This window comes from Lissotriton helveticus, chromosome 12 (genome assembly GCF_964261635.1).
Source record: "Lissotriton helveticus chromosome 12, aLisHel1.1, whole genome shotgun sequence".
Taxonomy (NCBI): Eukaryota; Metazoa; Chordata; class Amphibia; order Caudata; family Salamandridae; genus Lissotriton; species Lissotriton helveticus.
Genome location: NC_136073.1, coordinates 288,702,696 through 288,727,004, shown reverse-complemented (window position 1 = coordinate 288,727,004; position 24,309 = coordinate 288,702,696). Strand labels below are relative to the sequence as shown.

Sequence of the window (24,309 nt, the reverse complement as noted above, 5' to 3'; positions counted from 1 at the left end):
ACTTGTGCTTTGCCTCACAACTCTTTGAGTCTCGTCGTGGTTTCATCTCGCCTCTGTATCTTGCCTTCATCTACTCCCGCATCAGACTGCTCTTTACCTCTCCTTTCATCTCTGCCAGACCATCTATTCCTCACCTTTCTTTCTGCCTGCTTTCTCTCTACTTCACCTATAAGGACACTGTTTATCCAGGTTTCAGGGAGACCTATTGTGAAGGGGAAGTTAGGATAACACTTAGCCCTTAAATGAGGCTTCAGTTGCAGGATATGTGCATCTATTTATTTTAATATTCTGCACTAGCCCATTATACAGCCACCAAAACGTCCATCCTATGTCTTTCCCGCTATTTGAGGCAGTATAGTTAGACGATGAATTCCACATAAAAGATTGTTGTTGCAAAACAAAATGACAAAAAGGAACATCTAGGTTTTTGTTCAAGCTTTCTTTTGTCTTGCGGATGCTCAACAGTTTGTGCTGTTTTGCATGCTCCGATTTATGAAAAGTTTAATGTTAAATTCATTGATTGCTAATAACCGGTAAATATCAGAAAATTGAATATACATTTAAAGTTATTCCAAAGAGGGAGGGGAACTTTTTTGTTGTTGCTTGGAACGCCCAAAAATCCTAAAACGGTACTTTTTCTGAAGTGACTAAGATGTTTCATTCATGCTTTTTGTTTAAATAAAATATTGCTATCTGGTGGTGATTTCAGTCATAAATGCCATACTATGGCATAAGTTGGGCTGTTAAAGAAAAGACAAACTATACCGATTTACATGCATGTTTTCTAGAATACATTATGTTTTTATTTTGGAGCTGTGTATTAACATGTGTTCTAGGATCCTGCAGGTATAGGATTACAAGCAAGTAACTTACTTAGTTACCAATCGTGTGTTTAACCGTTTTGTTCTACTATTATGTTAGTGGAAAATTCCTTTAATTGAAAGGAGAGCGACGGAAACTATGGCAAGTTCCTTCCGTTAGGTGGAGCTGTGTGGGATTTTGTCTGTAAGGGAGTTGGCCCGCCTGGAGACCGCGAGGAGGAAAACAACTTGTGGCTGCCTGTATTGCTTCGTGACATTAAACGTTTCGTGGGACGGGCTCGCTTTCATTTACTACCACTGGCACTTGGAGCACTCACAAAAATGGTTTTTACTCTTCTGGACTCATTGTATCTTGGCACAGGGCTCCGTGCCATGGATTTCGAGACTTTTCGCCGCTGGGGAGTTGCGTGCATTTGGAAGCTATTGTAAAGAATTTAACCATGTTAACCTCGGCCGACGGACAACTTGAAACTGAGTTGAGGAGCTATTTTCTTGATTGAGCCTGTTTTGGTAACCAGTTTAGACTTTCACTTTTACGTCGGTTGCTGGGAGTTTTTCACACACGGTTTGTTTGTCTTGGAGATGTGCAAAGGAGATTTTTTTTTTTTTTTCTTTTCCAACCAACTGCTACGATATTATTGAATCGTTTTCTAAGTGGGACTTCTGTTATGGATTCAGTTTCTCTGGAAAAACGAAATGCCCTGTTTAAGCACTCATGACGGGAAAATCTACTCTAGGTGTTTTGTACTCTTGGAAGGGAATCCTTTTGACTTGTTTGTCGGGAAGTAAAAACCGAAAAAGGAAAGGTAACCCTTGTTTTAATCTCGATTTGTAGCACTGCTTTACTATCCTCCTTGCAGGAGTTTATTTTTTTGTATACAATGCTGACGTGTTTTTATATTTATGATTGTTAGTTTATTAAATGTAAGTTAAATGGACTAGCCTTTTATTATAAAGTTCAGTTTGTGGCTTTTATGTTAACTGCTTTTCTTTTGGGTCGTACCTTCTTGGCGGTTAAGCATGTTATTTCAGCTGCCTAACTGAAACAGGCTTTTGTAACCGGACACCCTCGTCTCTATTCGGACATGCCAATTCATCACTACTGATGTGTCACGAGATGAGGAAGGGCATGCCCAGCACTGGGAAGTACGGTGGGTGATCATGTGTCCGTCCGCCCCTCCCAACCAGTAGAGTAGATTTGTTGTACGTTCTGGTTAACATTTCTTCCGAGTGCGAGAGGCTACATTTTTTATTTAATTGGTGAAATCCCACTTTCAAGAAGATACAATGCAAATCCACTAGTTCTTGATGTTTACATTTACTTTTGTACATTAACCGAAACACGTTTCAGATTGGCGTTTGTTGAATAAATGGCATTCCAGATCAGTGTTTGGTGTTGCAATATGGAAAATCGCATTATTTTTTTGGGTAAATAGAACGGTTTTTATAAAATGTTGCCTTTTCATGCGCCCAAGTTGCACAGGAATATTTGTAAAACACTCTTAATACCTTGTGGTCCCCTAGGTTTGTTCCTATGTTGCTTTTTTTGTATGTACAGCATGGGCGGGGTGCTTTTCCCAGTAAACATTGCCTTTCTAAAGTTTTACCTCCCCATCTATTAAAACAAATTAACTTATGGATTTAGTTTAAATATTTTGAGTAAGATTTGCAGAATAAAACTTTGTACGTGGAAAGTGTCCATTAACAGAAAATACAATGCACAGAGTTATTTAGACCAGCGTAAAATCCTTCATTCCCACAACCAAATGTGTTTTTGTTTTATTTGTGCATTTGTTTACAGATATGCTACTTATCCCTGACAAGGCACCAAAGTGTTTTTGGTGGACGTGTAGTATGTTACACCGTATGTGGTCCTAGGTTGGAACCATGTGTGTTAGTAGCGTGGCCAATGTGTGAAGTATTAGTGCAATGCATGATGATCAGATGTGTGGTTTTTTCCTTGTAATATGCCTGTGTCACTGCAACATGTAGTGGAATGAAAGGGATGAAAAGCACAAACATAATGCTGATCGTAGCTTAATACTAACTCCAAAGTATTACAAGCATTTGCAATGCAATAAGTCTTGCATTTGCTAGAGTTTACGTTATTGGCTTTGGAATTGGCAGTGCCTTTTTATTAATTTGTTTAGAAAACTTTCAAATAAAAAGCATTGTCATTTACAATGCCAATAGCTTAAACTCTTGACCTCGGAGGGGTGGTGGGGGCAGGCAAGTGAGATGGGGTTGGACATGGCACGGTTGATCCGGGAGATAAGGGAGTAGAGTACTAGCCAATTACGGCCGTACGCCTCTCCACTTCAGAAGTGCAGCCGCAATTGACTAGTGCTCCAATAAAAACAAAAAACGGCGTCGAATTTAGTTATAGCAGACCGCTATGGTAAAAACAAATGTGAAAAAGTAGCGCGGCCGCTATAGTGAAAGCGGACCGTGTGGCAACTTAAATTAAAATAAGATGAAATGCGGCTTCTATACTGAAAGCGAACAGCGCTGCTAAGGTAAATTTAAATGTTTATTAAAAGGTGCAGGCTGACGTGGCCACCATTACTCAAGAAGCTGTTTCTGTCCGCCATTACTATTAAAAGCAAGTTCATACCTGAATACAGCATGCCTCGCAGAGCAACACATGCGCTACCTAGGCTCAACCTAAAAATGGAGAGCTTAAAGTTCTATGATCAGCTAGTTGTTTTTTTTATTTTTAAACAAAGCTGCACACATGTACAGTTGCTTCCCGCTAGATTATTATGTAGACAGTTAAAGGGGTTGGGCCATGGATCATACTAGGTAAGGCACAAAGAAGGGACATTGGGTTAGTTTCAAAGAAGTGCTGTGGAACAGGTGCTTTGTGGGATGGAAATCTATCTCCTTTAAGATGCATTTGGACTATTGTGGGCCGATTTGATTGACACAGGTTTAGCGTAAATGTAACTGCAATAAATGCAGCATGCTCGAACGCCACCAAGGGAGCCAATCACAAGTTGAATTTACTAAGGAAACTCTCAAACCCTTCCTCCCTCAGGCCGACCTAAAAATGGTAGTGCACGCCTAGTGCTACCAAGACTAGACTATGGAAGCACCACTCTTGGCGGTCTCCCCAAATACAAGATGGCTCCGCTGAGGGTATCACTTAATGCTGCGGCTAGACTGGTATCAGTAATTAAAAGAAACAGCCACATCTCTCCGACCCTGAAAGCCCTGAACTGGCTGCCTTACGAGGTTAGTATACACCTAAAGGTTGCCTGCATGACCCATAAAGCTCTACATAACAATACACCCAGTTACTTGGCTCTAAAGCTAGAAAGGTTGGGAGGTTGCAGACAACTTCATAGTGCGAGTACTTTACTTTTGACCACAATCCTTCCATAAGAAGATAACTGGTTGCAGAGCTTTCTCATGGATTGCACCAAAGATTTGGAACTCCTTACCTGCTGCGGTGCATGGAATCACTTCCTTTACGGCATTCAAAAATAAGTAAAAATACTACTAATGAACAAATTCACTTCCTAGGTCTTAATTCTAGGCTGCCACTGAGTCACCTATTAGAGCAGCATATCATTGCCTACCTCCGGTGGAATGAATGAGATTATTATATGTATGATTATTACCACAGCCGCTTAGTGCTCAATAACTGTTTAGCGTAAAGCTTAGTTGGCCTCGGATATACTATATTATCCATATACTTCATACCCATGGTGAATCGGAGGAGTATATTATATGTATGTTTATTAGCACAACCACCTAATGCTCAATAACCGTTTATTGTGCAATGTCCTGCTGATTCCGGGTCACCTATGTTTGTTATCTATATATTATATTTCTCTTTTGTATGTATTGGCACATTTCAAATGCTTGTATACTGCAAAGCGCTCCGATACCCTTGTGGGTCACGTTCGCGCTATATAACATTTTATTAATATCTGCATTTCCAGCCCCAATATATTTTCTTAGTATTTTCCACCCACAGACAATGTTGCACTTTGTGTCTACTGGGTGCATTACTTGGACAGCCTATGAGTACCTGGACAATTGTTGGAGGGTCCTTACCCCACTTCCATCCTCATTTTATAGATCTCTGCAGTACTTGTACATCACACATTGGTGTATGCCGTAAGCATCTCAACTGTTTGGCTATTTCACAAAGCAGGTCCTCCCCTGGTGGTCTTCTTCCCTCACGTATTGTAGATTTTGCTGCAACCCTCTGCTTTTAAGGCATGTGTGTTATTAGCATTTCCAGCAGCTGACCTGCATAATACTTAAAACATTTTTTTTATCATGTGCTCATCTGCATTGTTATATTCGTTGACATGTTATCTTTGCTTCCACTCCAGATGTTATAACTGGTGCGTATAATAGTCTAAGTCAAGTCCTACGCTTTGAAGCTGTTTGGGACTCAACCTGTACTAGTGGTTGGGTATCTGATTAACTCCTTTCACCTGCAGTGGCTGTCTCCTATACCTTTGAATGATGGCTCCATTGTAGAATGGTCTGAACCCTATGTCCTGTTTGGCTCGAGAGCCGCTGGATTTTTATTTGACTCTACCTGGTAAAGTTGGCGAATTGCCAATGTTCTTCTGGGTTACCTTTAGTTCCAAGATAAAAACAGAGAAGCTATTGTGCCATTCTTGAATGACAGCAAGCTTGCGCCCCTTCCACCTGTGCATCTACCAGCGTCCTTGGTATACCTCCTGGCATCTGGTCTCTGAAGCTCCCCCTTGCCTAAAGGCTGCCATGTCCTCTGTCCCAAATATGTGGCAGTGAGCAGTACAATGCTGCTGAAGCATGGAAAATAATTACTTTTGAGTTCAGACTTTACTTAAGCAGTATCTTTTGATTTGCTAATGACTGTTGCAGCACGTGTCTGTTATGTGAAGTTTATCTGATTCTTTTGCTCCTTCTAGTTTGACTTCTACTTTTCAGATTTCATACTAAATGGAATGTTATTTGTAGCGATCTCCTGTGAATTTCCATTGAAAAATATACTCGCTGCAGCAATAAAAAGTTACTGGGTGGAGTTACACTATACCGGACATGTAGGCATGACTTTACAGCAAAACACTCAATGTCCCCAAGAGTAAACTTTTTTCTATTTTTTAAATAAGAGATTTCCATAACTAAAAGGCGCCTTAAAGTTGTTCTGTATATTTTGAGTGCTGGTTTGGAAATAAGTTTGGTTCAACTTGTGTGCAGTCTAAACTTGCTAGCGCCCGATTATCTGCACTTTGGCACAAGCTCCTCGAGTCTGCCACAATCTGTTGCAGATTGGAATTCTTGCACTGAGCTGAAGTTGCACAATACAACCATTTTCAACTTGCACCAGTGGTAGGCACCTCAGTGAGAGACAAGGAACATGCTCAAGCCCCAGAAGATTTTGGGGACATTAAGGGATTTTATGGAAGGATAAGAAATTCCTTTATTACCATAAACAATGCATAAGTCTGCATGCAAAGTTAGGGAATTACATAACTATTGTGATTTGCAAGTACAGTTCATGATTTGGAAAGAAAAATGAATGAAAAGTTGAAAGGACAAACCAAAAGGGTAGAAATTCAAAGACGCTATGGCAAGGTTTTTCAGATTGTGCTCAATGTGTAGTGCATCCTGGGGTCACAGAACAGGATGATGAATGCCTGAAGACCACCACCTGTGTTGAGAACCTGTTAAGCATGTACTTGACTGTATGCTTTGATTTCTAGAAGAGCGACCGGGAATAGGCTGAGAGTCTGTAGGAGAAGCTCTCTACACCCAGGTCCTAGCTATAACTAGTTGACCTTTTGAAGGAGAGGTGCCATAATTACAGGCTGTGGGCGCAGGCGGTGCTCGACACCCAAAGCACTGGGTGGGACCTGTGGGAGAGACGACTGCTGTAGGAGGTCAAAGTAGGCCAAGCCATGGCCAGAGACTACTGGTCACCTGGAACAGACAATGGCCATTGGGTCAGCAACATTTCATAATCAAGTTAGGTGTGTGAGGTCAGTCTGCTCCATTGTCTGCCAGATATTGTCAGACTGAGTCCAGTGGAATCTGGGTTGTGGTGGCCATGAGTTCTTCTCCTGATATCAGTGATAAGTGATATCTCGTATAATTGGATAGGGTAATGTGGTTGCATCACCTAGGGCTGCTGGTTTAATTTTAGTGTTTTTTAGATTTTGCATTCGAACCATATGGGCCCTTGGACTGTACATTCTCCACAGGCTTTATATGCAGGTCACCAAGCAGGCCACTAACCTAAATTGTTACGTTCTGCCTTTAAAGGAAGTGGTTGTGTCTTTTTTCCTTTAGACCAGTGTCTTCTGGCTCTACCCTATCGTTTGGTAGAGTATCTGCTTTCTTACTATTCCCCCTGTATTTTTGCTCTAAGGAGACCTTTATTGCACCGCTGGAGTTCTTGTAAGAATGTAGACCTTTATCAGCATTTTACTATACATTCTGAACAACCAAGTGACTTGCTTTTAATCTGCTAAAAAATGTATATTTTGCATTAAATTACAGGATGCAGAATGTTTATTTTCACAGTGCAGATGCATCCCCAGTGTCTATTGCACAAGAAGAAATAGATGCTATTAAATGAGGAAGTGTTATGAACAACAAGGGGACCCGTTTAGGTAGTTTGAGGACCTCGGGTAGTAATGATTATTCAAGAAAACAAAGGTCCTGAACTCCTACGGTTAAGAGTAATAAGCATAGACTTAAATAAGAACTATGTTTTCTATCCAATGTCCAGCCGGACAGAGGAAATTTTTATTTTTTAAGATAAACTAAGAATTCAAATGATGAAAGGGAACACAAATCACAAACTGGGCACAAGCCTGTACCAAGTATGGAAGGGGTGAAGACAGTACATGGGGAAAATGACAGGTAAACAGAGTGGAGCGAAAGGATGCTTACAAAACAATGCAAATCTTGTGTAAGCTAAACCTAACAGTAACTGCAATAATTAATACAAGAGAGAAAATGCAGTACTGTTAACACAATCGACGTGACGTTTCGATCCCTATCTCCAATTATATACTGGGATCATCTTCAGGACTATATACATTACTATTGCCTGAGTTTTTGTCCTGAACGGTTACATCAAAAGCCTATGAGGCTTCTTTTGAAGGGCAAAATTGTGCGGCAGGACGTCAGTTGAGCGTTCCTGTCGTGTTAAAAAAGACCTGTAGACTTTACAACGTGCCCCGTCAATGTAGAAATTGGAAGTCTGGGTGGTGGGCTGCACGGCTCGGCTGCTAAGTAAAGCAATCCGGGTGGTTGTTGGTCCTCAATGGGACACCAGCGACGGGCTGCAGGGAATACCGGCCAGTGGCTATCAGCTATCCCGCTATGCCGCCAACACCAATAACGCAGCACGCAACCTCCACCAATGGATCTCAAACAGCAAGCAACACAAAAGCCATCTGGTTCACTCCTGCCCTCCACGAGTTATATAGGCGGATCTGCCTTCGATGGCGAGCCATTTGAGAGTTGAGGGTTGGGGAGATGTGGTCGAAACGTTTGCAGTTGGTGATGAGCCTGGCTGCAAGGTTGAGCACAGATTTGAATGGAGCTAGGTGAACCTTGGGGATTCCGGTGACGATGGCATTGCCGTAATCCAGTCACGAGAGGACCAGTGACTGGACTAATTTAAAGTCATCTGTTGGATTCAAAAGGCTTTATTGTCTTAAGATGTCGGCGAGTTAAGAGGGCATCTTAAGCAGAGTTTTTGATGTGTACATTGAGTCAGACTATTATCGATGGAGATATCAAGAGATTTTACTGAGCTGGACAAGGAGAGTGAGCAGTTGAGGGCGATAAGGTCGGGGATCCACGTTTGAACGGGGAGAGGGTTGTTTTAGTGGAGAAGAGTGGTTTTTTTTTTAGGGTTGCGTTTGAGATGATTTAATTGGAACCGGGATTGGATCTTAGAGTGTGTTGTTAAGGTTTATGTCTGCATGGGTTTTGATTTTATAGTAGAGTTGGGTATCATCGTGGTAGTTGATTCCAGCTTGTTTTAGAATGAGGGTGAGGGGTTCCATAAAAAAATCGAGAGAGCATAGATCCTGGGGGACTCCAAGGGAGACCGGAGTGGGGTTAGGTAGGCAGTCGTTAATTTGCTGTGTTCAGTGTTGAAGATAGGAGACTAACCATTTGTGGGCAGTACCATGAGGCTGAAACAATCTCTGAGCACATTAAGTAGGGCAGAGTGGTTGACTGTATCAAACTGCAGAGAGATCAAGGAGAATAAGTAGGTGGGTTTCGCCATTGTCGAGGGAGTGGTGGATGACCACAACAATGTTTAGCATGGCAGTTCGGTGCTACAGCCTTTCCTGAAGCCTGATTGTAGGTGGTCCAGTAAGTTGAAATTTTCGATGTTTGTCTAATTGGAGCAGGACACATTTTTCAAGGGCTTTGGAAAGAAGGGTGAGGTTCGAGATGGGACGGAGATTGTTATGGTCATTGGAGTCGGCATTAGGGTTTTTGATAGCGAGAGTGATTTGTCCAAGTTGAAGGAAGATAGGGACACATCCTGTGGCAAGGGAGGTGTTGATGATTCTGGTCCTGGATGGGGCAATGCTGTGCTTTAGGCCTTGTACAAGGTTAGATGGGGGGACGGTTTAAGTTTAGCCAAGATGTTGAAAACTTTGCGCTTGGTTACAGGGAGGAAGTTATGCCAGGAGGCATTGTTTTAAAAAAAAAAAAATTTTTATTGTTGTGAAAAGTAAACAATGGGCATTTTCAAGGTTTACATTGTACATATCAATAGAACACGATTAGTAAGGCAAAACTTAGTGGACACAGCATATTATTTCAAGGAGACAACAGTAATGCAATCATAACATCTATACGATATAAACACCCATGATTATCTCGTCCCCCCTCTGTCATTCCGAATCAGTATCACTATCCATCTGAGGTGATTCACAAATATGCCCTCTATTTATTCCAAGCTCCCCAAATTTTGGCCCACTTTCGCGGACACTTCCGATTTAAATATACTGCCTTTTCGGCAACCATCACTGAGTCCAGATCTGTACTCCAGGCACTAAGCGCCGGTAACACGGGAGACCCCCAGGCCCTAGCCACATTTCGTTTAGCGTACATAATACCAAGCGTTGCCTTATCTTGTAGGGGGTTACTCAGCTAATTAGGCTCCCAAATGTTCAACAAACAGCGGCGTGGTTCAGGGAGTAGCGAAATGTGAACCACTTGTTATATAGTCCGCATAACCTTTGACCAGAAACAAACAATCAATGGGCAATCCCAGATAGTATGGTAGAATGTCCCCACCTCCCGCAGCCTCTCAAACAGTACTGATGTGTGATTCTACCTATCCTATGTAGTGTGACCCATGTATAATATACTCGATGTAAGACTTTCAATTGTATCAGTCTGAGCCGCGACGGCACAGCGACCTCATGAGGAGAGGAGAGCGCGGCCTGCCAGTCAGGCTCATCAAATTCACCTATCTCCGCAGTCCAGGCCGTTCTAAGTCTTTCCATGGGGTCAGGCATATTGTTGACCAACTTACGGTAGACCAGCGAGGTCGCCTTTTTCAGCATGTGCTCCGTAAGCAGTCTATCTTCTAAATTAGTGGATTCTGGTAGCTTTCCTTCAATCAGAAGCTCAGACTTGAGGGCATGACTGATTTGCAGGTAGCGGAAGCGTGCCGCCTTCACCAAGTTGAATTGGGCCGCTAGCTGGTCAAAGGTGAGGATTGCACCCAGCCTATAGAGGTCTCCGTCCGTCGATATGCCTATCCGGTCCCAGGCCTCAAATCCCTTACTATTACAGAGACGGCGGAGGCGTCGCGACGCCCAGAGTGGCGTCATCTGCGTGATCGTGTTCTTACATCTGAGGCGAGCAGAAGCCAGGTACCATAGCTTTACTGTGTGAGCCGTAGGGCCCAGCAGGGCCGCCGCACCTCTAGGGTCATAGAGCGCAGCCATCACTCCTCTGCCCCCTAGGTCGTATCTATCCGCCTTGAACGCTGGCTCAGTCTGCGGAGCGTGGAGCCAGTGATTTTTAGTCTTTAGTTGGGCTGCCCAATAATGCAATTGGATATCTGGGAGCGCTATGCCTCCATCGAACCACCCCCGTACCAACTTTTGCCGGGAAATGCGTGCCGGTTTGTGTCCCCCCCCCCCCCAAAGGAGACCAGAAACCATGGACGGAAAATATTTTAGAGGCACGAGAAACTGATTGATTATTTTCCAGGATATACAGCAGTCGTGGTAATGTAATCATTTTAAACAATGCCGCTTTGCCTAAACGGGTCAGTGGTAGGGTGTGCCAATGCCTCACATCCGTGCGGAATCGTTCAAGTGGGGGTTGTAAATTGCGGTGGTAAAAGATCTCCTGACTAGGTGTCACCCACACCCCTAGATATTTAAAGGGTCCATCAGTGATCACCAGGGGGCAGCCGTCCGGAAGGCGCGGTGGGGGCCCCTTAAGGACAAACAACACCGACTTGGACCAGTTGATTGTGTATCCTGAGGCTCTCACAAATGTTAAGAAGAACTATGAGTGAACGCCTAAGAAGAGTTAAGTAAAGAAGAATATCCTCGGCATATAGCGATATGCGGTCCTCCCAAGACACAGTCCAGCTGAGACCCCTTATCATGGGGTCCTACCGTATCCATGCTGCCAACGGCTCCAAGATCAATGCGAAAAGCAGTGGCGATAAGGGGCATCCCTGACGCGTACCACGTACAAGAGTTTCACCCAAGCACAAAACTTTGGTCCAAAGCCTGAATGTTGTAATACCGCAAATAGATACGGCCACTCGACCATGTCGAAGGCCATTCGTGCATCTAAAGAAAGGATCACAGCCGGGATCTGGGCCAACACCGCATGGACTCGTCTTAAATTGAGAGCAGTGCTCCTGTTCGGCATGATTCCGGATTGATCCGGGTGAATAAGTGTCTCTAAGTGTGGGGTTATTCGTACGGCTATCATTTTGGCCAGTATTTTCGCCTCCACATTTAATAATGAAATAGGCCGATATGATGTACATTCGTCCGGAGGGTTGCCAGATTTTGGTATGGCTATAATCGTAGCCGTCCGCTGATCTCGGTGCAATTCCCCCGTAGCCAAGCTGTCTTCAAACATTCGCAACAGGTGCGGAGTCGCGTGATCAGAGACGCGCTTGTAAAGTTCTATGGGGACCCCATTCGGCCCCATGGCCTTGCCTGACTGCAAAGAATGAATAGCACCCAGGACCTCATCTGTCGTAAAGTCCGACTCCAACAGTTCGGAGTCCGAAAGGGAGGGCATTTGGTTATCTTTAATGTAGGTCTGTGCCTCCTCAGAGGACATACAGGAGGAGGGGGTGTAAACCGCTTCGTAATAATTGGCCATGGTGTCTACTATATCCATAGGGGTAGTGTTTACCGTACCGTCGGCAGTGCGAAGCTGCACTTTCGTCCTCTGGGCCCTGTCTTTCTTTTCCAGCCATGCCAAAAGTCTCCCTGCCTTATCTCCAACCTCGTATATAATATGTTGAGTGCGTATAAGCCTCTGTCTAACCTGCACTTGCTGATACTCCGTAAATTCTGCCTGTTTAAGGCGAAACTGGCGCGTAGCCTCCTCAGTAGGATCAAGATCATGTTTGGATTGTAAAACGTCCAGGTCGTACTCTACGGTCTTCTTGTACAGTCCGTTTATGACCTGTTATGGAGGCTATCGCCTGGCCCCTTAGCACCGTTTTGTATGCTTCCCACAGGACCCCCGGCGAGTCAACGGAAGCGATATTTTCTTGGTAGTAGCATTTCGTAGTCGTGACCAGGTCTTTTCTGATTTGCGGAATTTGTAAATAATGAGGCGAAATTGGGAAGATGCGCCTCCGGGCTTTCACATAAGAGGAGTATATCATGGAGACTGGGGAATGTTCCGAGATACCCCTCGGGCCTATCTTTACCTAATTTATATGTGGCAAGCTGTCTGTAGAGACAAAAAAAATGATCAATACGTGAGAGACTTATTGTGTACCCCGGAGTAAAAGGTGTAGCCTCGATCCCCGGGGTGCTTGACCCTCCACCCATCCGTAAGACCCATAGCCTCTACTTAGCCAGTCAGCCGCGCTTTATGCAGCCCTGTCACCCTGCTGGGTTGACGGTCAAGTCCCTCGCCTAGAACCGCATTGAAATCTCCACCCAGTATGAGTTCGCCCTCCGGCGGCGTCAGTAGAAATGCACCGAGGGCGGGGAGAGTGACTGAATGCAGGGCAGGTGGCAGGTACACCGATACCACATTTAACATCTTTCCCTCACCCAAGCAGGAAATCGCTGCAAACTGTCCTTGTGCATCTTTCCATACCTGCTGTACTATCACAGCAAAGCGTTTACACATCAGGATTCACACCCCCCTGGAGCCGTAGGAAAACTCAGAATGCACTGCCATCGCGTATCCCCACCGATCCAAAGCCCTACATGTCGAACCCACCAAATGCGTCTCTTGAAGCAATACCAATGCTTGGGCTGCCCTACGGTTAATTGCAACACCAATCCCCTCTTAATTTTATCTCCCAAACCGCGTATATTCCAGGTGTCCAGGGTTAAAGGGGACACTGGAGCCAGGACCGGGGCGGTATCATCTGTTTTGTCATCCAAGACCTCGTTTGCCATCACGTTCAAAACATCCTTGAAAGCTCAACACTGCATCACACATTTGCTCACCCGTATCCTTGAAGTACAGCCCAAAACTAAAGCACAGAACAGAGTGCAACCAAACCCGTCCCCCCCCTTCAACACTAATCTGAATTTGTACATTTTCACAGGAGTCAATAACATCGGATTGCTTTGTCTCAACCCCCCAACCCAACTCCCCACCACCCTGCTCCCCTGCCCGTGGACCTCGAACTGCCCATCCCCCAACATGGCAGAGTGCCTATATGTTCCCTACCCGTGCCTAACTTGCAGAGGTGATGCGCGCTCACCCGACCATTGGCACCTACAGTGGCTTCAATAGAACAGTACTTGATATTATAAGACACAGCCTTTAGAACATTATCATAACATGTCTACGTTAAACCATAAATCTGACCTGTTACATATCTGGAACTCTGGGTTCCGGCACCCCTAAAAATGATATGCCCCTCCATTTGATCCCCCCCCGACCCTTCAGCTTCATCCCCCGCCCATTACTTGCGAGTGTCCTCAGGAGTGGGTCCTTCTGGAGATGATTAATGTCACTCATCCCTGCTCGTCCAGTTCACTGGCCTCCAACGCATTCTCAGTCGCTGAGTCACCAGGTTCTTCACCTCCCTTCCGGTCCGCCTTGTCGCGGCAGGTACCCCTCATGTCGCCGACCCTCGTCCACCCCTCCAGCCATTCCCAGGTTGCTTCTGGAGAGTCAAAAAAACAGGCTTTACCGTTCCTCTCTACTCTTAATTTGGCCGGGAAGAGCATAGCGTATTTGATTTCTCTGCTACGCAGTTCCTGTTTCACTGCCTGGAAGCTGCGCCGCTGTGCCTGAACCCGTGCTGTGAAATCAGGAAAGAAAGTGACCTCATAGTTGTCTTATCTTCAGCGGGGGACCCGCTCTGGACGCCTGTAAGATGTTGTCTGTCTCGAAAATTAAAAACGCTTGCAATTAGGGGTCTAGGTTGAGCCCCTGGCTTGGGGCGACCCCCGGGCACCCTATGGACTCGTTCAATGGAGAAATAGGTGGAGAGAGCCTTCGGTTTCAAGTGTTTCGTGATCAGCTCTTCCACAAAGAGGTCCGCCCCAGGCCCTTCTGTTTTTTCCGGAACTCAGAGAATTCGTATGTTCCGACGAGCTCTCCCTTCATAATCCTCCAACTGCTGCGCCATCCGGGTCTGTTTCTTCTCCAAGTCCGACACCTGTCGCTGCAGTTCAGAAGTATCCTTCTGTAGCGCCGCCGTTACCACCTTGAGTTCCTTCACTTTTTCGTTCATTTGTTTGAAGTCTGCACGAAGCAGGGAGACCTCCATTGTGACAGTCCATTGACGTGCGCATGCCTCCTATGGCCGCCATGACGTCGTGGAGCGTAGGCTCCTTACTCGGGGATGGCGACACCGCAGCGTTATCTTTATTCAGTCTAGGCGAGTCTCCTTTGTCACCTCCCTTGGTTCAAGCGAATTTGGCTAATTGCGCCTGAGGGGTGCTCTTGGAACCTCTGCCTCCTGTAGCCATCTTCTTCGACGGCATATAGGGCAAACTAGGAGCACGTACACTAACAGTTCCCGCAGCCTGCTATGTTACCTACAGATGGCCAGGGGTGACAGTTTGCACTTCGGACTGTCCGTGGTGCTCCAGAGCTCAGTAACAGTTTTCAATAGCAGGTTTTACCTCAAAATATATCAGCGATATATGCCGGGTGCATTCGCAAACTGGCCACACCTGCGCTTCAGAGCAGGTTGTTCGGTACAGGGCAGCAGATCAGCTCAACGTCACTGGTCAAGATCAAACAGGGTGTCCGCAATAAACGCCACATTTCAGGGAGGGAGGGACAGCCAGTTCCATGCATTAGACAACACCGTCCCCCAGAGGAGGGCTCTGGGACGGAAGCGCAAACATAAAGTGATTCCATGCAGCTGTACCTTGGTTCTGTCACTGTACAAGGGCCTTATCAGTCCCTGCCCCAAACACGAAGAGCGTCTACAGTCCCCTTCACCGCTGTGTCACACATCCAAGATGTCACCCATCACGATACTGAACAGCAGTACCCCAGCAATAGCACCTGGAAGCAGAAGTGTCTCATCCGATCACAGGGGAAAGGGGGAGAGGTGCACCCTCACCCCAGGGCCACTGTCCCCAATCACCCTCCAGTCCGCTCTTTCAATATTCCAGGCCCAGTTCAGTGCTCCCCGCTGCAGGGCTTCAAGCTCAAGCAGGCCTTATGTCAGTCTTTGTCGGCGCTGCCACCTCTATCCTGCATCCAGGCGGACCTTGTGTCAGCATTCAAGGGGGGTAGGGCTAGTACGCTTCACATCCTTTGTCGCTCTGTGGTGTCCCACCACCTCTGTCCAGTTCCGTCACCACCGGGAGCCAGTCACGAGGCCCTCCCGTGCCGCCCAGGGCACCTCCGCTCCCCTCCACGCAGTTGTGATGGGGATAGTTGCGGATGAGGGGAGGGAAAGATGGCACGTAACACCTTGGCCCCCAGTACTCCGAACACTGTGCCCGGCACTTTGCTGATAGTAGGCCCCGAGGCCTGGGCCCCAATTTATAGCTGTCCCCGAGGCGGGCCGCTCCCCTCCCCTGTGACGCTTCGAAGCACACCTCCGAGGGTGCACAGCAGCCCTCCACAACTTTTCCCCCTCGCAGTCATGCTGGCAAGTTCAGTAAGAGGCAGACTGGGAGGGGTCCCTTTGTGGCGCTGTTTACCCTTCACTTTCGGCTCCTCTGTTCACCGGGAGCCAATCTCGTGGTCCTGCCGCGCCTTCCGGGGCATCTCTGCACCCTACCACGCAGGTATAATGTCAAAGATGGGGAGGGGGGAGGGGAGGGATGGCCCGCACCACTCCGGTTCCAGGCACTCCGAGCCTCGCGCCCAGTACTTGCCTGCGGTAGGCCTGAAAGCCAAGGCCTAAATTTGCAGCCTCTCCCAGGGCCGGCCCCACCTCACCTCCGTGCCGCTCCGATGAAAACCTCCAAGGGTTTCCAGCAGCCCTTCGCCACGCGTCTCCTGCGCGGTCAGCGACCTGAGTCAGTGGGATCAGGCAGATGGGCAAGCCCGCTTCAGGTAACAGGCGGCTCCTTTCGTATCTTCTATCACCGTCTTACTCCGGTGCCGCCATTTTGCGTGGGCCGGTCCCCTGTCCCCTCGGCGCCCCGATCTTTCACTCAGGGTCCTCTGCTCAGCAACCCCTCATCAGAGCTCCGCAGGGGTGCCAGGCAGCGCGGCACGCCATTTTCGCCGAAATTTATGCAGATCCGTGGGCTGTGTCGTTCTTCAGTGCCATGGGCCTTTCGGCGCACATCTAGACTGCGGCCATTGCTCTCGGCCGCTAGCCACGCCCCCAGAGGCATTGTTTTTTAGTAGTGAGTTAGGGTGGTTGGTTTCAAGAAGTGTAGTTGAGGGTAAGTGAGGGGAGTAGATATGGGGAGGTGAAGTAGTGGACATGTGCGAGGGATGGTTAGGATGAGGTACAGTATTGGGCACGTTTTTTGAGGGGTGGGGAATGTGGTAGGAGCTTTTTGGGAGATGTTAGATGTATGTTGGGAGTTGAAAGGGATCTGAGTTAAAAGAAAGGATTGCTCTATTTTAGCGAGTTTTTTTAAATGTATTTTATTTATTTTTCCAGAGAAGTGGGCTATTTATTCACATCTAGCAGTCGACCCCATCGGATTTGGGGGTGCTGAGCATGTTTGGTTACGAATGATGTTGAACAGTTCTCTGGGTCTATTTTTGGCCAGATCGAGTTGTGTACAGAAGGATGCCTTTTCGTTTAAAAATGTGTTTCTTGTTTGTAGATCTGGCTAATCTGAGGAATGCCAGATGTCCGGGAGATGGATGTTGTCTCAATGGTCTTTCTATCCGTCTTAGTGAGCGTCTTTAATTTTTGAGCTCTGAGTTAAACCATGCTCTAGAAGGGATACTTCTTTGATTTTAAGTTTAGGGGGTGGGGGCCAGTTGGTCAAGGACAACAGGGACTGCTTTATTAAAGTGTCCTGTAAGCTCATTAGCGTTTTGTGATAGACGAGTGAGAAGTTGAGCTTGGAGTTTAGACTCCAGTTCATCAAGGGGGGATACATTTTAGATTTATGTTTCATTTAGTGGTTTAATGATTTTAGGGAGGGTGGGGGGGGGGGGTCGGTGCCGTGGTAGCAATGGTGAACAGCATGAGGTTGCGGTCGAACCAGTCAATGCGATGATAATGGTCAGGAAGGTCTGATCTTGGTTTGTAATTATAGCGTCCAGGATGGCTCCTTTGGTGTGGGTTGGGGAATGGCATAGTTGCTTGTGGTCATTAATCTCAAGAAGATTGGTGAGTAGAGTGGTTGATGGGTGATTTGTATCGTTCCAGTGGAGGTTGACATCTCTAAGGAAGAGATTTTTTGAGTTGGAAATTGAGGATTGTGTCAGAAGGTCGGATAGTTCATCAATGAAGGGATGAGTATCTCCAGGAGGGTGGTAGATGTTATGTAGGCGAATTGGGAGGGAACCTTTGTACTTCTAGATCAGCTTCAAAGTATTCAAAGGTGAAGTAGCCAGAATTGTTAACAAGGGAGAGATGCCGTTCGTTTTTGAAGATTATGGATAGACCACCACCCAATTCTTTCGGGTCTCTTTTCTAAGGATGGGGTATCTGCGTTGGGGGGGGGGGGGGGGGGGGGAGGGGTGAGTAGGTCAACTATGATCGTTGAGTGGTCATTGAGCCAGGTTTCAGTGAGGAACGCGATGTCCATGGATTCGCTTAGGATAGTTTCGGAATTTTCAGTGGCATGTAGGATGGCATATCTACAGTTCGCAAGCGCGGGTTTTGGGGTTGATTTTGGGGGATGGGCAGGAGTGGATAGTGGTGAGTAGAGGAGGAGGGTCTGGAGAAACTGATGAGGAGGGGATTCTGTTAGTCCCCAGAATCACAGGGATCGGGGATCTTAGAGTGGGGGAGTAGAGGAAAGTTGATTGATAAACTGGGATGGTAAGAGTTGTTTGTTTTTTGGGGGGAGGGGGAGAGGGCAGGAGTTGATAGTGGTGAGTTGAGGAGGGGATTGGGTTGGTTCCCAATATAACCGGGATATTAGAGTAGGTGGAGAGGAGGATTGTTGGTTGATGAACTAGGATGGTAGGAGTTGCATAGGTCGGAAGTGTCTGACGTGGAGAGATGGCTCGGTGGGGACTATGAATATGGCAATGGGGAGGGGTAGTTCTCCAATGATTATAGCTATTGGTTTTTTTTGGGCTGTAGCAGTTGGAACCAAATCGGTATAATCAGCATTGGACATAGGCATAGATAATGATGAATTTGCATTAGAGGGCCTAGTATATCCGCAATAATGAACTAATATTCTTAGTATTCTGTAGCTCAAGCAGTGTTGAAATTACAGGCATAGAGGACAATAAACATTGCATAAGAGGGCCTTCGAGGAAAAGCACAATATGGGGTGATGTTCTGGAACTAGGAGGAAATCAAGCTGAGGAGTGACCATGCCGGGTAATGGCAGCTGGTAGCGTCAGATTATAAAAAAAAAAAAAACATCCAATGTAAGGTCATGGGTAATGTCGGAGTATAAAAACATCCAATATAAGGAACACAAAGTAGCTACTAGGCTAATGCTCAAAGACCGTTAACAAATAATTACATCAACCTCGAGTATACAACATCAGATTATAAAGAACAGCCAATGTAAGATCCTAGGTAATGTCAGAGTATTTAAAACATCTGATGTAAGGAACACAAAATAGGTAATGGGCTAATGCTCAAAAACAGTTAACAAATAGAAACATCAGGTACACCGCAACAAGATCAATTTGTGAAAGTTTTTTTATATATATATTGTCCCAAATGGTAGACCATTTATTTTAGTAGCAAAAAGGCAGTCCAACTTCAGTTTCCTGAGAAGTGGTTACTAGGAGTGTCTTGTGTCCATGAACTACAGTGGGAATACGGGGCCATCTTGTAGAACCACCAGTGAAAGGGGAAAGGAGAGGGACACACAAAATGGTGGGGGGTCCATGGTCAAACAGAAGGCAATAGAACCAGTCTGATCTCCAATTCAGAGAGATTGGTATTAAGGAGAGTTTTGTGAATATGCCTACTATGGGATTACCGAGGCCATCTCGGGAAAAACCGCCAGTGATGGGTGAAAATAGACGGGAACACACAACCTCGCGGGTATGTAGTACGCTTTACAAATGACTGATTGATCTTATCCCACAGTTCTTTAATGGCTGCCAGATCATTGGTCAGTCCTAATTGGCCACAACATGAACAAGCAGACTTTATCTGGACACTAGACCGGATATCTTTAACTTTTTCTATAGAGTAATTCCTTTATGCCCAACCAGAGCACGTTTTTAAAGCATTTAGAAAAAAATGTTACCTCCCATCGGATTTCACTCATTGTTTCTTCTGGTTGGCCATCGCAACACGTTTACGTTCCTACTGGTCAGCCATCACAATGCGTTCACACAACAGGAGTAGTATTGCATTTGGCTACCAGATAGCTTCAAGGACACAGTGTTAGCATTCAAAAGACAATATCCAACCTGTATATTGCTCACAGCAGGTCCGTCTTTTGTTTATCATTCTAATGATTGATCTACTTTTGTCTCTGTTCATTTTTTCTGCCCTTGACACGCCCCTCCCCTCATTTGTGCTTGTTTAACTTACTTCTGCTAGGCCAGCCCTTCAAATAATTACTTTTAAGGAAAATAAAATATAAATATCCATACACTTCTGCTGAGCCTCTTCTTCCTGTGCGTGTTCACCCGACTAGCAGTGATTTTCCGATCGGCTTATCCCTGCATTTGGAGATCGAGCTAAGGCAGTGGCTATCATTGGGACAGTGGCTTCTAGAGTGTTGGTCGTGTTTGAAAGTTAGCAATGTGAAAAAAGGGGTGCTACTCCTGCTTTGTTCTGTAGCCATGAAGTCGAAGAACAGGAGTAGACCCGTTAACCCAGCTGAGATCTGGGTGCAGTTTGTACCGAAAGAATAACATCTCAACCAGTAATCATTTAGAGGGCAAGTACTAGGAGAGTACCAATCACTCAGGAAAGGAGGGAGACCACAGAATATTTCATTAAGAAATAAATTATTTTGTGTACGTAGTTATAGCAGCACTACAATACTGTTTATGAAAAAGTAACCAAAAACACACCATTTGTGTACTGAATGTGCTTAGTGATAGTGAACGGCACAGTGGCACAAAGGGGTGAGAAAAACAGCATGAGCAGTGCAGGGATGATATACAGATTATGTGGTCAACGATAAATATCAAATACAATGAGGGTTTTTTCTTTAAAGCAATTTATGTAGACCACAGTTTAAGTAGACCAGTGGTGCCAAATGTACGCTGAATAGTCGATTGCGTTTCGACCAAAAGTTGGTGCTCACGTGAAAGAATTGGAAACAATTGGAAAATGTAGAACAATTTTGAGTATCTGCGAAGGCCAAAATCATTGTTTAGCATGCCTCCCCTAATATCATTCAAGTCTTGTTTATTTATTCTTAGTCAAAGCTTTTTTCCTTTTTGAAGACAGACTGTGACTGATGCGCTTCGATTTAACCACTTGGCTGCAGCGACTATTCCGCCGCAGTGCTAAGGGGGCCGCACGGCGCTCCCGTGCTCGTGACGGAACCGCTCCGTCACTAGCCTCGGGTGGGCTGTGCTTGTGATGGAACGCTTCCGTCACGGCCCTGCCCGCCCAATAGAACCCTCAGTGCAGGCGCGGAATTCGTGCCGCGTGGCGAGTGGGCCGTGACTGAACCGTTCCGTCACCAGCACAGCCCAACCGAGTCTTGTGACGGAACCGGTCCGTCACAAGCACGCAAGAGGTTAATAAAGGCATATTGTTTCATTCCTGGGACTTTACACTAAATCCAAATTAAGGAAGTCTCTTCCCCCCCCCCCCCCCCCCCTAATGGTCCTGCCCCCATGGCCTGTACTCTATGCCCCATCTCCCTACCCTTGTCACAGATGAAACATCACTGCATCACTGTACTTCCACTAAGAATAAACAAACTAAGACCTGAATGATATTAGGGGCAGGCCTGCTAAACAAGGATTTTGGCCTTAGCAGATTCTAAAAATTGTTATACATTTTGTTTTCAATTTTTTCTGATTCTCTTCTTTCACGTGAGCACCAACGTTTCACTTTTCTTTTCACCCCTTGCTAGTAAACTGTATGTTTTGAATTGAGGTATGGATGATTGCCTACGAATAAATGAATGTTTTTCTGGCATAACTATATCCGTGGGTACTGTTTCATTAACAAGGAATGTATTTTGGCTGGGTTCTTATTTTCTATTGCAGGATTTAATAGTTTTTTAAAGAAAATTATCAATATTGATTAATATTTAATATTATCTAGGACCTATTTTCTGTACCAATTGATATCCAGGTCCTTTGACGTTTTTCTGGGTTACCCCATTTATATTAATGGTAGAATGGGTTAAGCATGCAGCAGAGTCATAAAAGAAAATTGGGTTTCTGGGGTCCCATGTTGTCAATGTGGTCAGTATTCCACGTGGGTTTATCAACGCATGTGGCGGGTTAGGGGGGGTCCTGGTCGATCGGGCAGAAACTTGCGCAAGCTGCTGGAAGAATTTGTGAGGGTAGTAGGCGGGTGAGTGAAGCACTGCGTCCAACAGCAGGGAGTGTTCTGTAGCCATGCATGTGGCTGGACCATTGGTTAATCCTAGTGTGAAGGCAAAAGCTTGCAGGGATGGAGTAGGATCCGGTTACACTATGTTTTGATGTTCACATGGTGGTCGCAGGTTTCAGACACAATCTCCATTGCCGCTCACTTCTAGGAAGCGGAGCAGATTTAGCGATGAAGGAACAACCATAATTGCATAAAGCTAGTTTGGTGATTAAGCTGCTGGAGGCAGAAGCTTTCATCTGGTAATATACTGAAACTGCCATCTGTATTACAGCACCATCACTCCTTCACTCTGAAGTAAACTGCCAATGCTGTACAAAATATATGTACAGTCTCGGTGTGTATAGGATTTAAAGTTTGTTTGGTGCCTGACCTTTTGAAGTTTTTTTTGTGTTTTCACTGTAGTCCATTCGTGACCATTATTCATGTGTCCTTTAGCTCTCTTTAGATGCCTCCTGCAAACGTCCCTGCATTCCTCTCCTGTCAAATGGAGTTGACAACTACAGTCCACATAATTAAACTCTACCACATAACACACAGCACAAACTACCATTCCACATATTTACACTACATGACACATAATACCACTCCACATAATTCCAAATTTCAATACCACATAACTACTACCCACATAATTCCACTGTACACCATGCCATGTAATTCCACTACACAAATCAATCCACAACCGTTCCAAACCACGTAATTCAGTACACACCACACGTATCCACTCCACACCATAACGTATAGGTAAAAGATAATTTACGTTTACAACACCAAATGCCCAAGCTCTTTATTTTGTATGGTATATGCTTTGGCCTTTAGCGTGTCTGTCAATTACAAATAGCGCTTTAAATTAGGTCTGGGCAGTGAATTCTGCTCCGTTCGCGGAGTTTTCTGCACTCCGCTGAGCTCGCAGAGTGCTGAAAATGTCTGTAGTGCAGGCGAGTTTTCCCCCTCGTGAACGGTTAGTTCGTGAGTGTGAGCTGCCTCTCGGATAGAATTTCTACCAGAGTGGCAGAAAGACCAGTGCGAACATCAGTTCGCCCTGCACTCCGCCACTTGCAGAACTCCGCTGAGGTTTTTTGTCACTTCACTGAACTCGGCGAACTACGCCCAGGCCTGCTTTAAATCCTATTTGGGGGTCACTTTGTAGGCCTTTTCTGTTCATTCTTCTAAACTTAATATATTTTGTTATTTGGTAAAACTTAAACGATTCAACAAACCTAGCACACACACATTTAAAAATGTGTGTGTATATATAGTTAGAATTGGTTTGGTTGTGGGCGGGGTTAGTGCATTTTAAAACTATTATAACTTTTCAACATGCTGCACAACAGCCACTCTGCTCTACAACAGAGCTTAAAGACATTGGCCAAGCCAGTAGCTCTAGCTAAAAGCTTTTAAGGTCCCAAAGGAGAGCCCTATTGACTATTCCAAAAACTATGTGTTTGTTTTTGGGCCACTGCTTGATGGATGGATCTGCACCAGACTTTCCACAAATGTGTTTTTGTGAACGTTTCTGTAGATTCGTTGTATGGCACCAAAGTGATTAAGAAAAAACAAAACACCTTTCCAGTGGAAGCTCTAAATTAACTATGACCTGGTGCTGTCTCCACCATAGTAATGTCGTATCTAGGTCTATATTTTGCACTGTATCCATGCAAAGCAAAACTTGCACCAAATGGAGGGCTCTTGACCTCACCCATGATTGTACTGTAATTGCATTTATATAGCGCTTAAACAATTCCTGACAAGGCGGTAAAGCGCTTTTCGGCATCTACTCCGGAACCCATAAAGGATTAGTGGTGAATTAGTATAGTGAAAATATGAAAGTAATTTGAGAGGTGGATATGTTTGTCATTACGTTGTATTGAGCTGGATAGTGGAGGGATAGTGGGCGAAAGGTTTGCATTTGTATAGTGCTTGCTACCCTTGATATGGGGTGTTGAAGCCATTTTTCGGTAGGTGGCACGCTACTTCGGAACCCATAAAAGATTAGTGATCAAGTAGTATAGTGAAATATGAAAGTAATTCGAGTGATGGATATGTTAGTTATTTGGGTTGAGATGTGACACTCGATTTTACAAAGGTCCTAAATCTTGGAAATGTTTATCTTCACTCTATATTGGTTATTGGGATTAGTAATGTGAGGTCATAAGTATTGCCTCTGGAGTGTTATGGTTTGCATAGCTGTTGTGCGAG

General features: G+C 45.4%; 1 protein-coding gene across 2 annotated transcripts in view; it reads left to right on the top strand.

Moving 5' to 3' along the window:
- Positions 1–24,309, top strand: part of SIAH1 (siah E3 ubiquitin protein ligase 1) — a 78,140-nt gene that overhangs the window by 22,916 nt on the left and 30,915 nt on the right. The window contains exon 1 of one of the 2 annotated variants that reach the window (XM_078671215.1): positions 990–1,627. The exons of the other annotated variant lie outside the window; for it this stretch is intronic. Coding sequence (XP_078527341.1) covers positions 1,537–1,627 — 91 coding nt within the window. The 5' untranslated portion in view covers positions 990–1,536. Of the gene's footprint in view, positions 1–989; positions 1,628–24,309 lie in introns of those variants that run through there. 2 annotated transcript variants of the gene reach the window in all.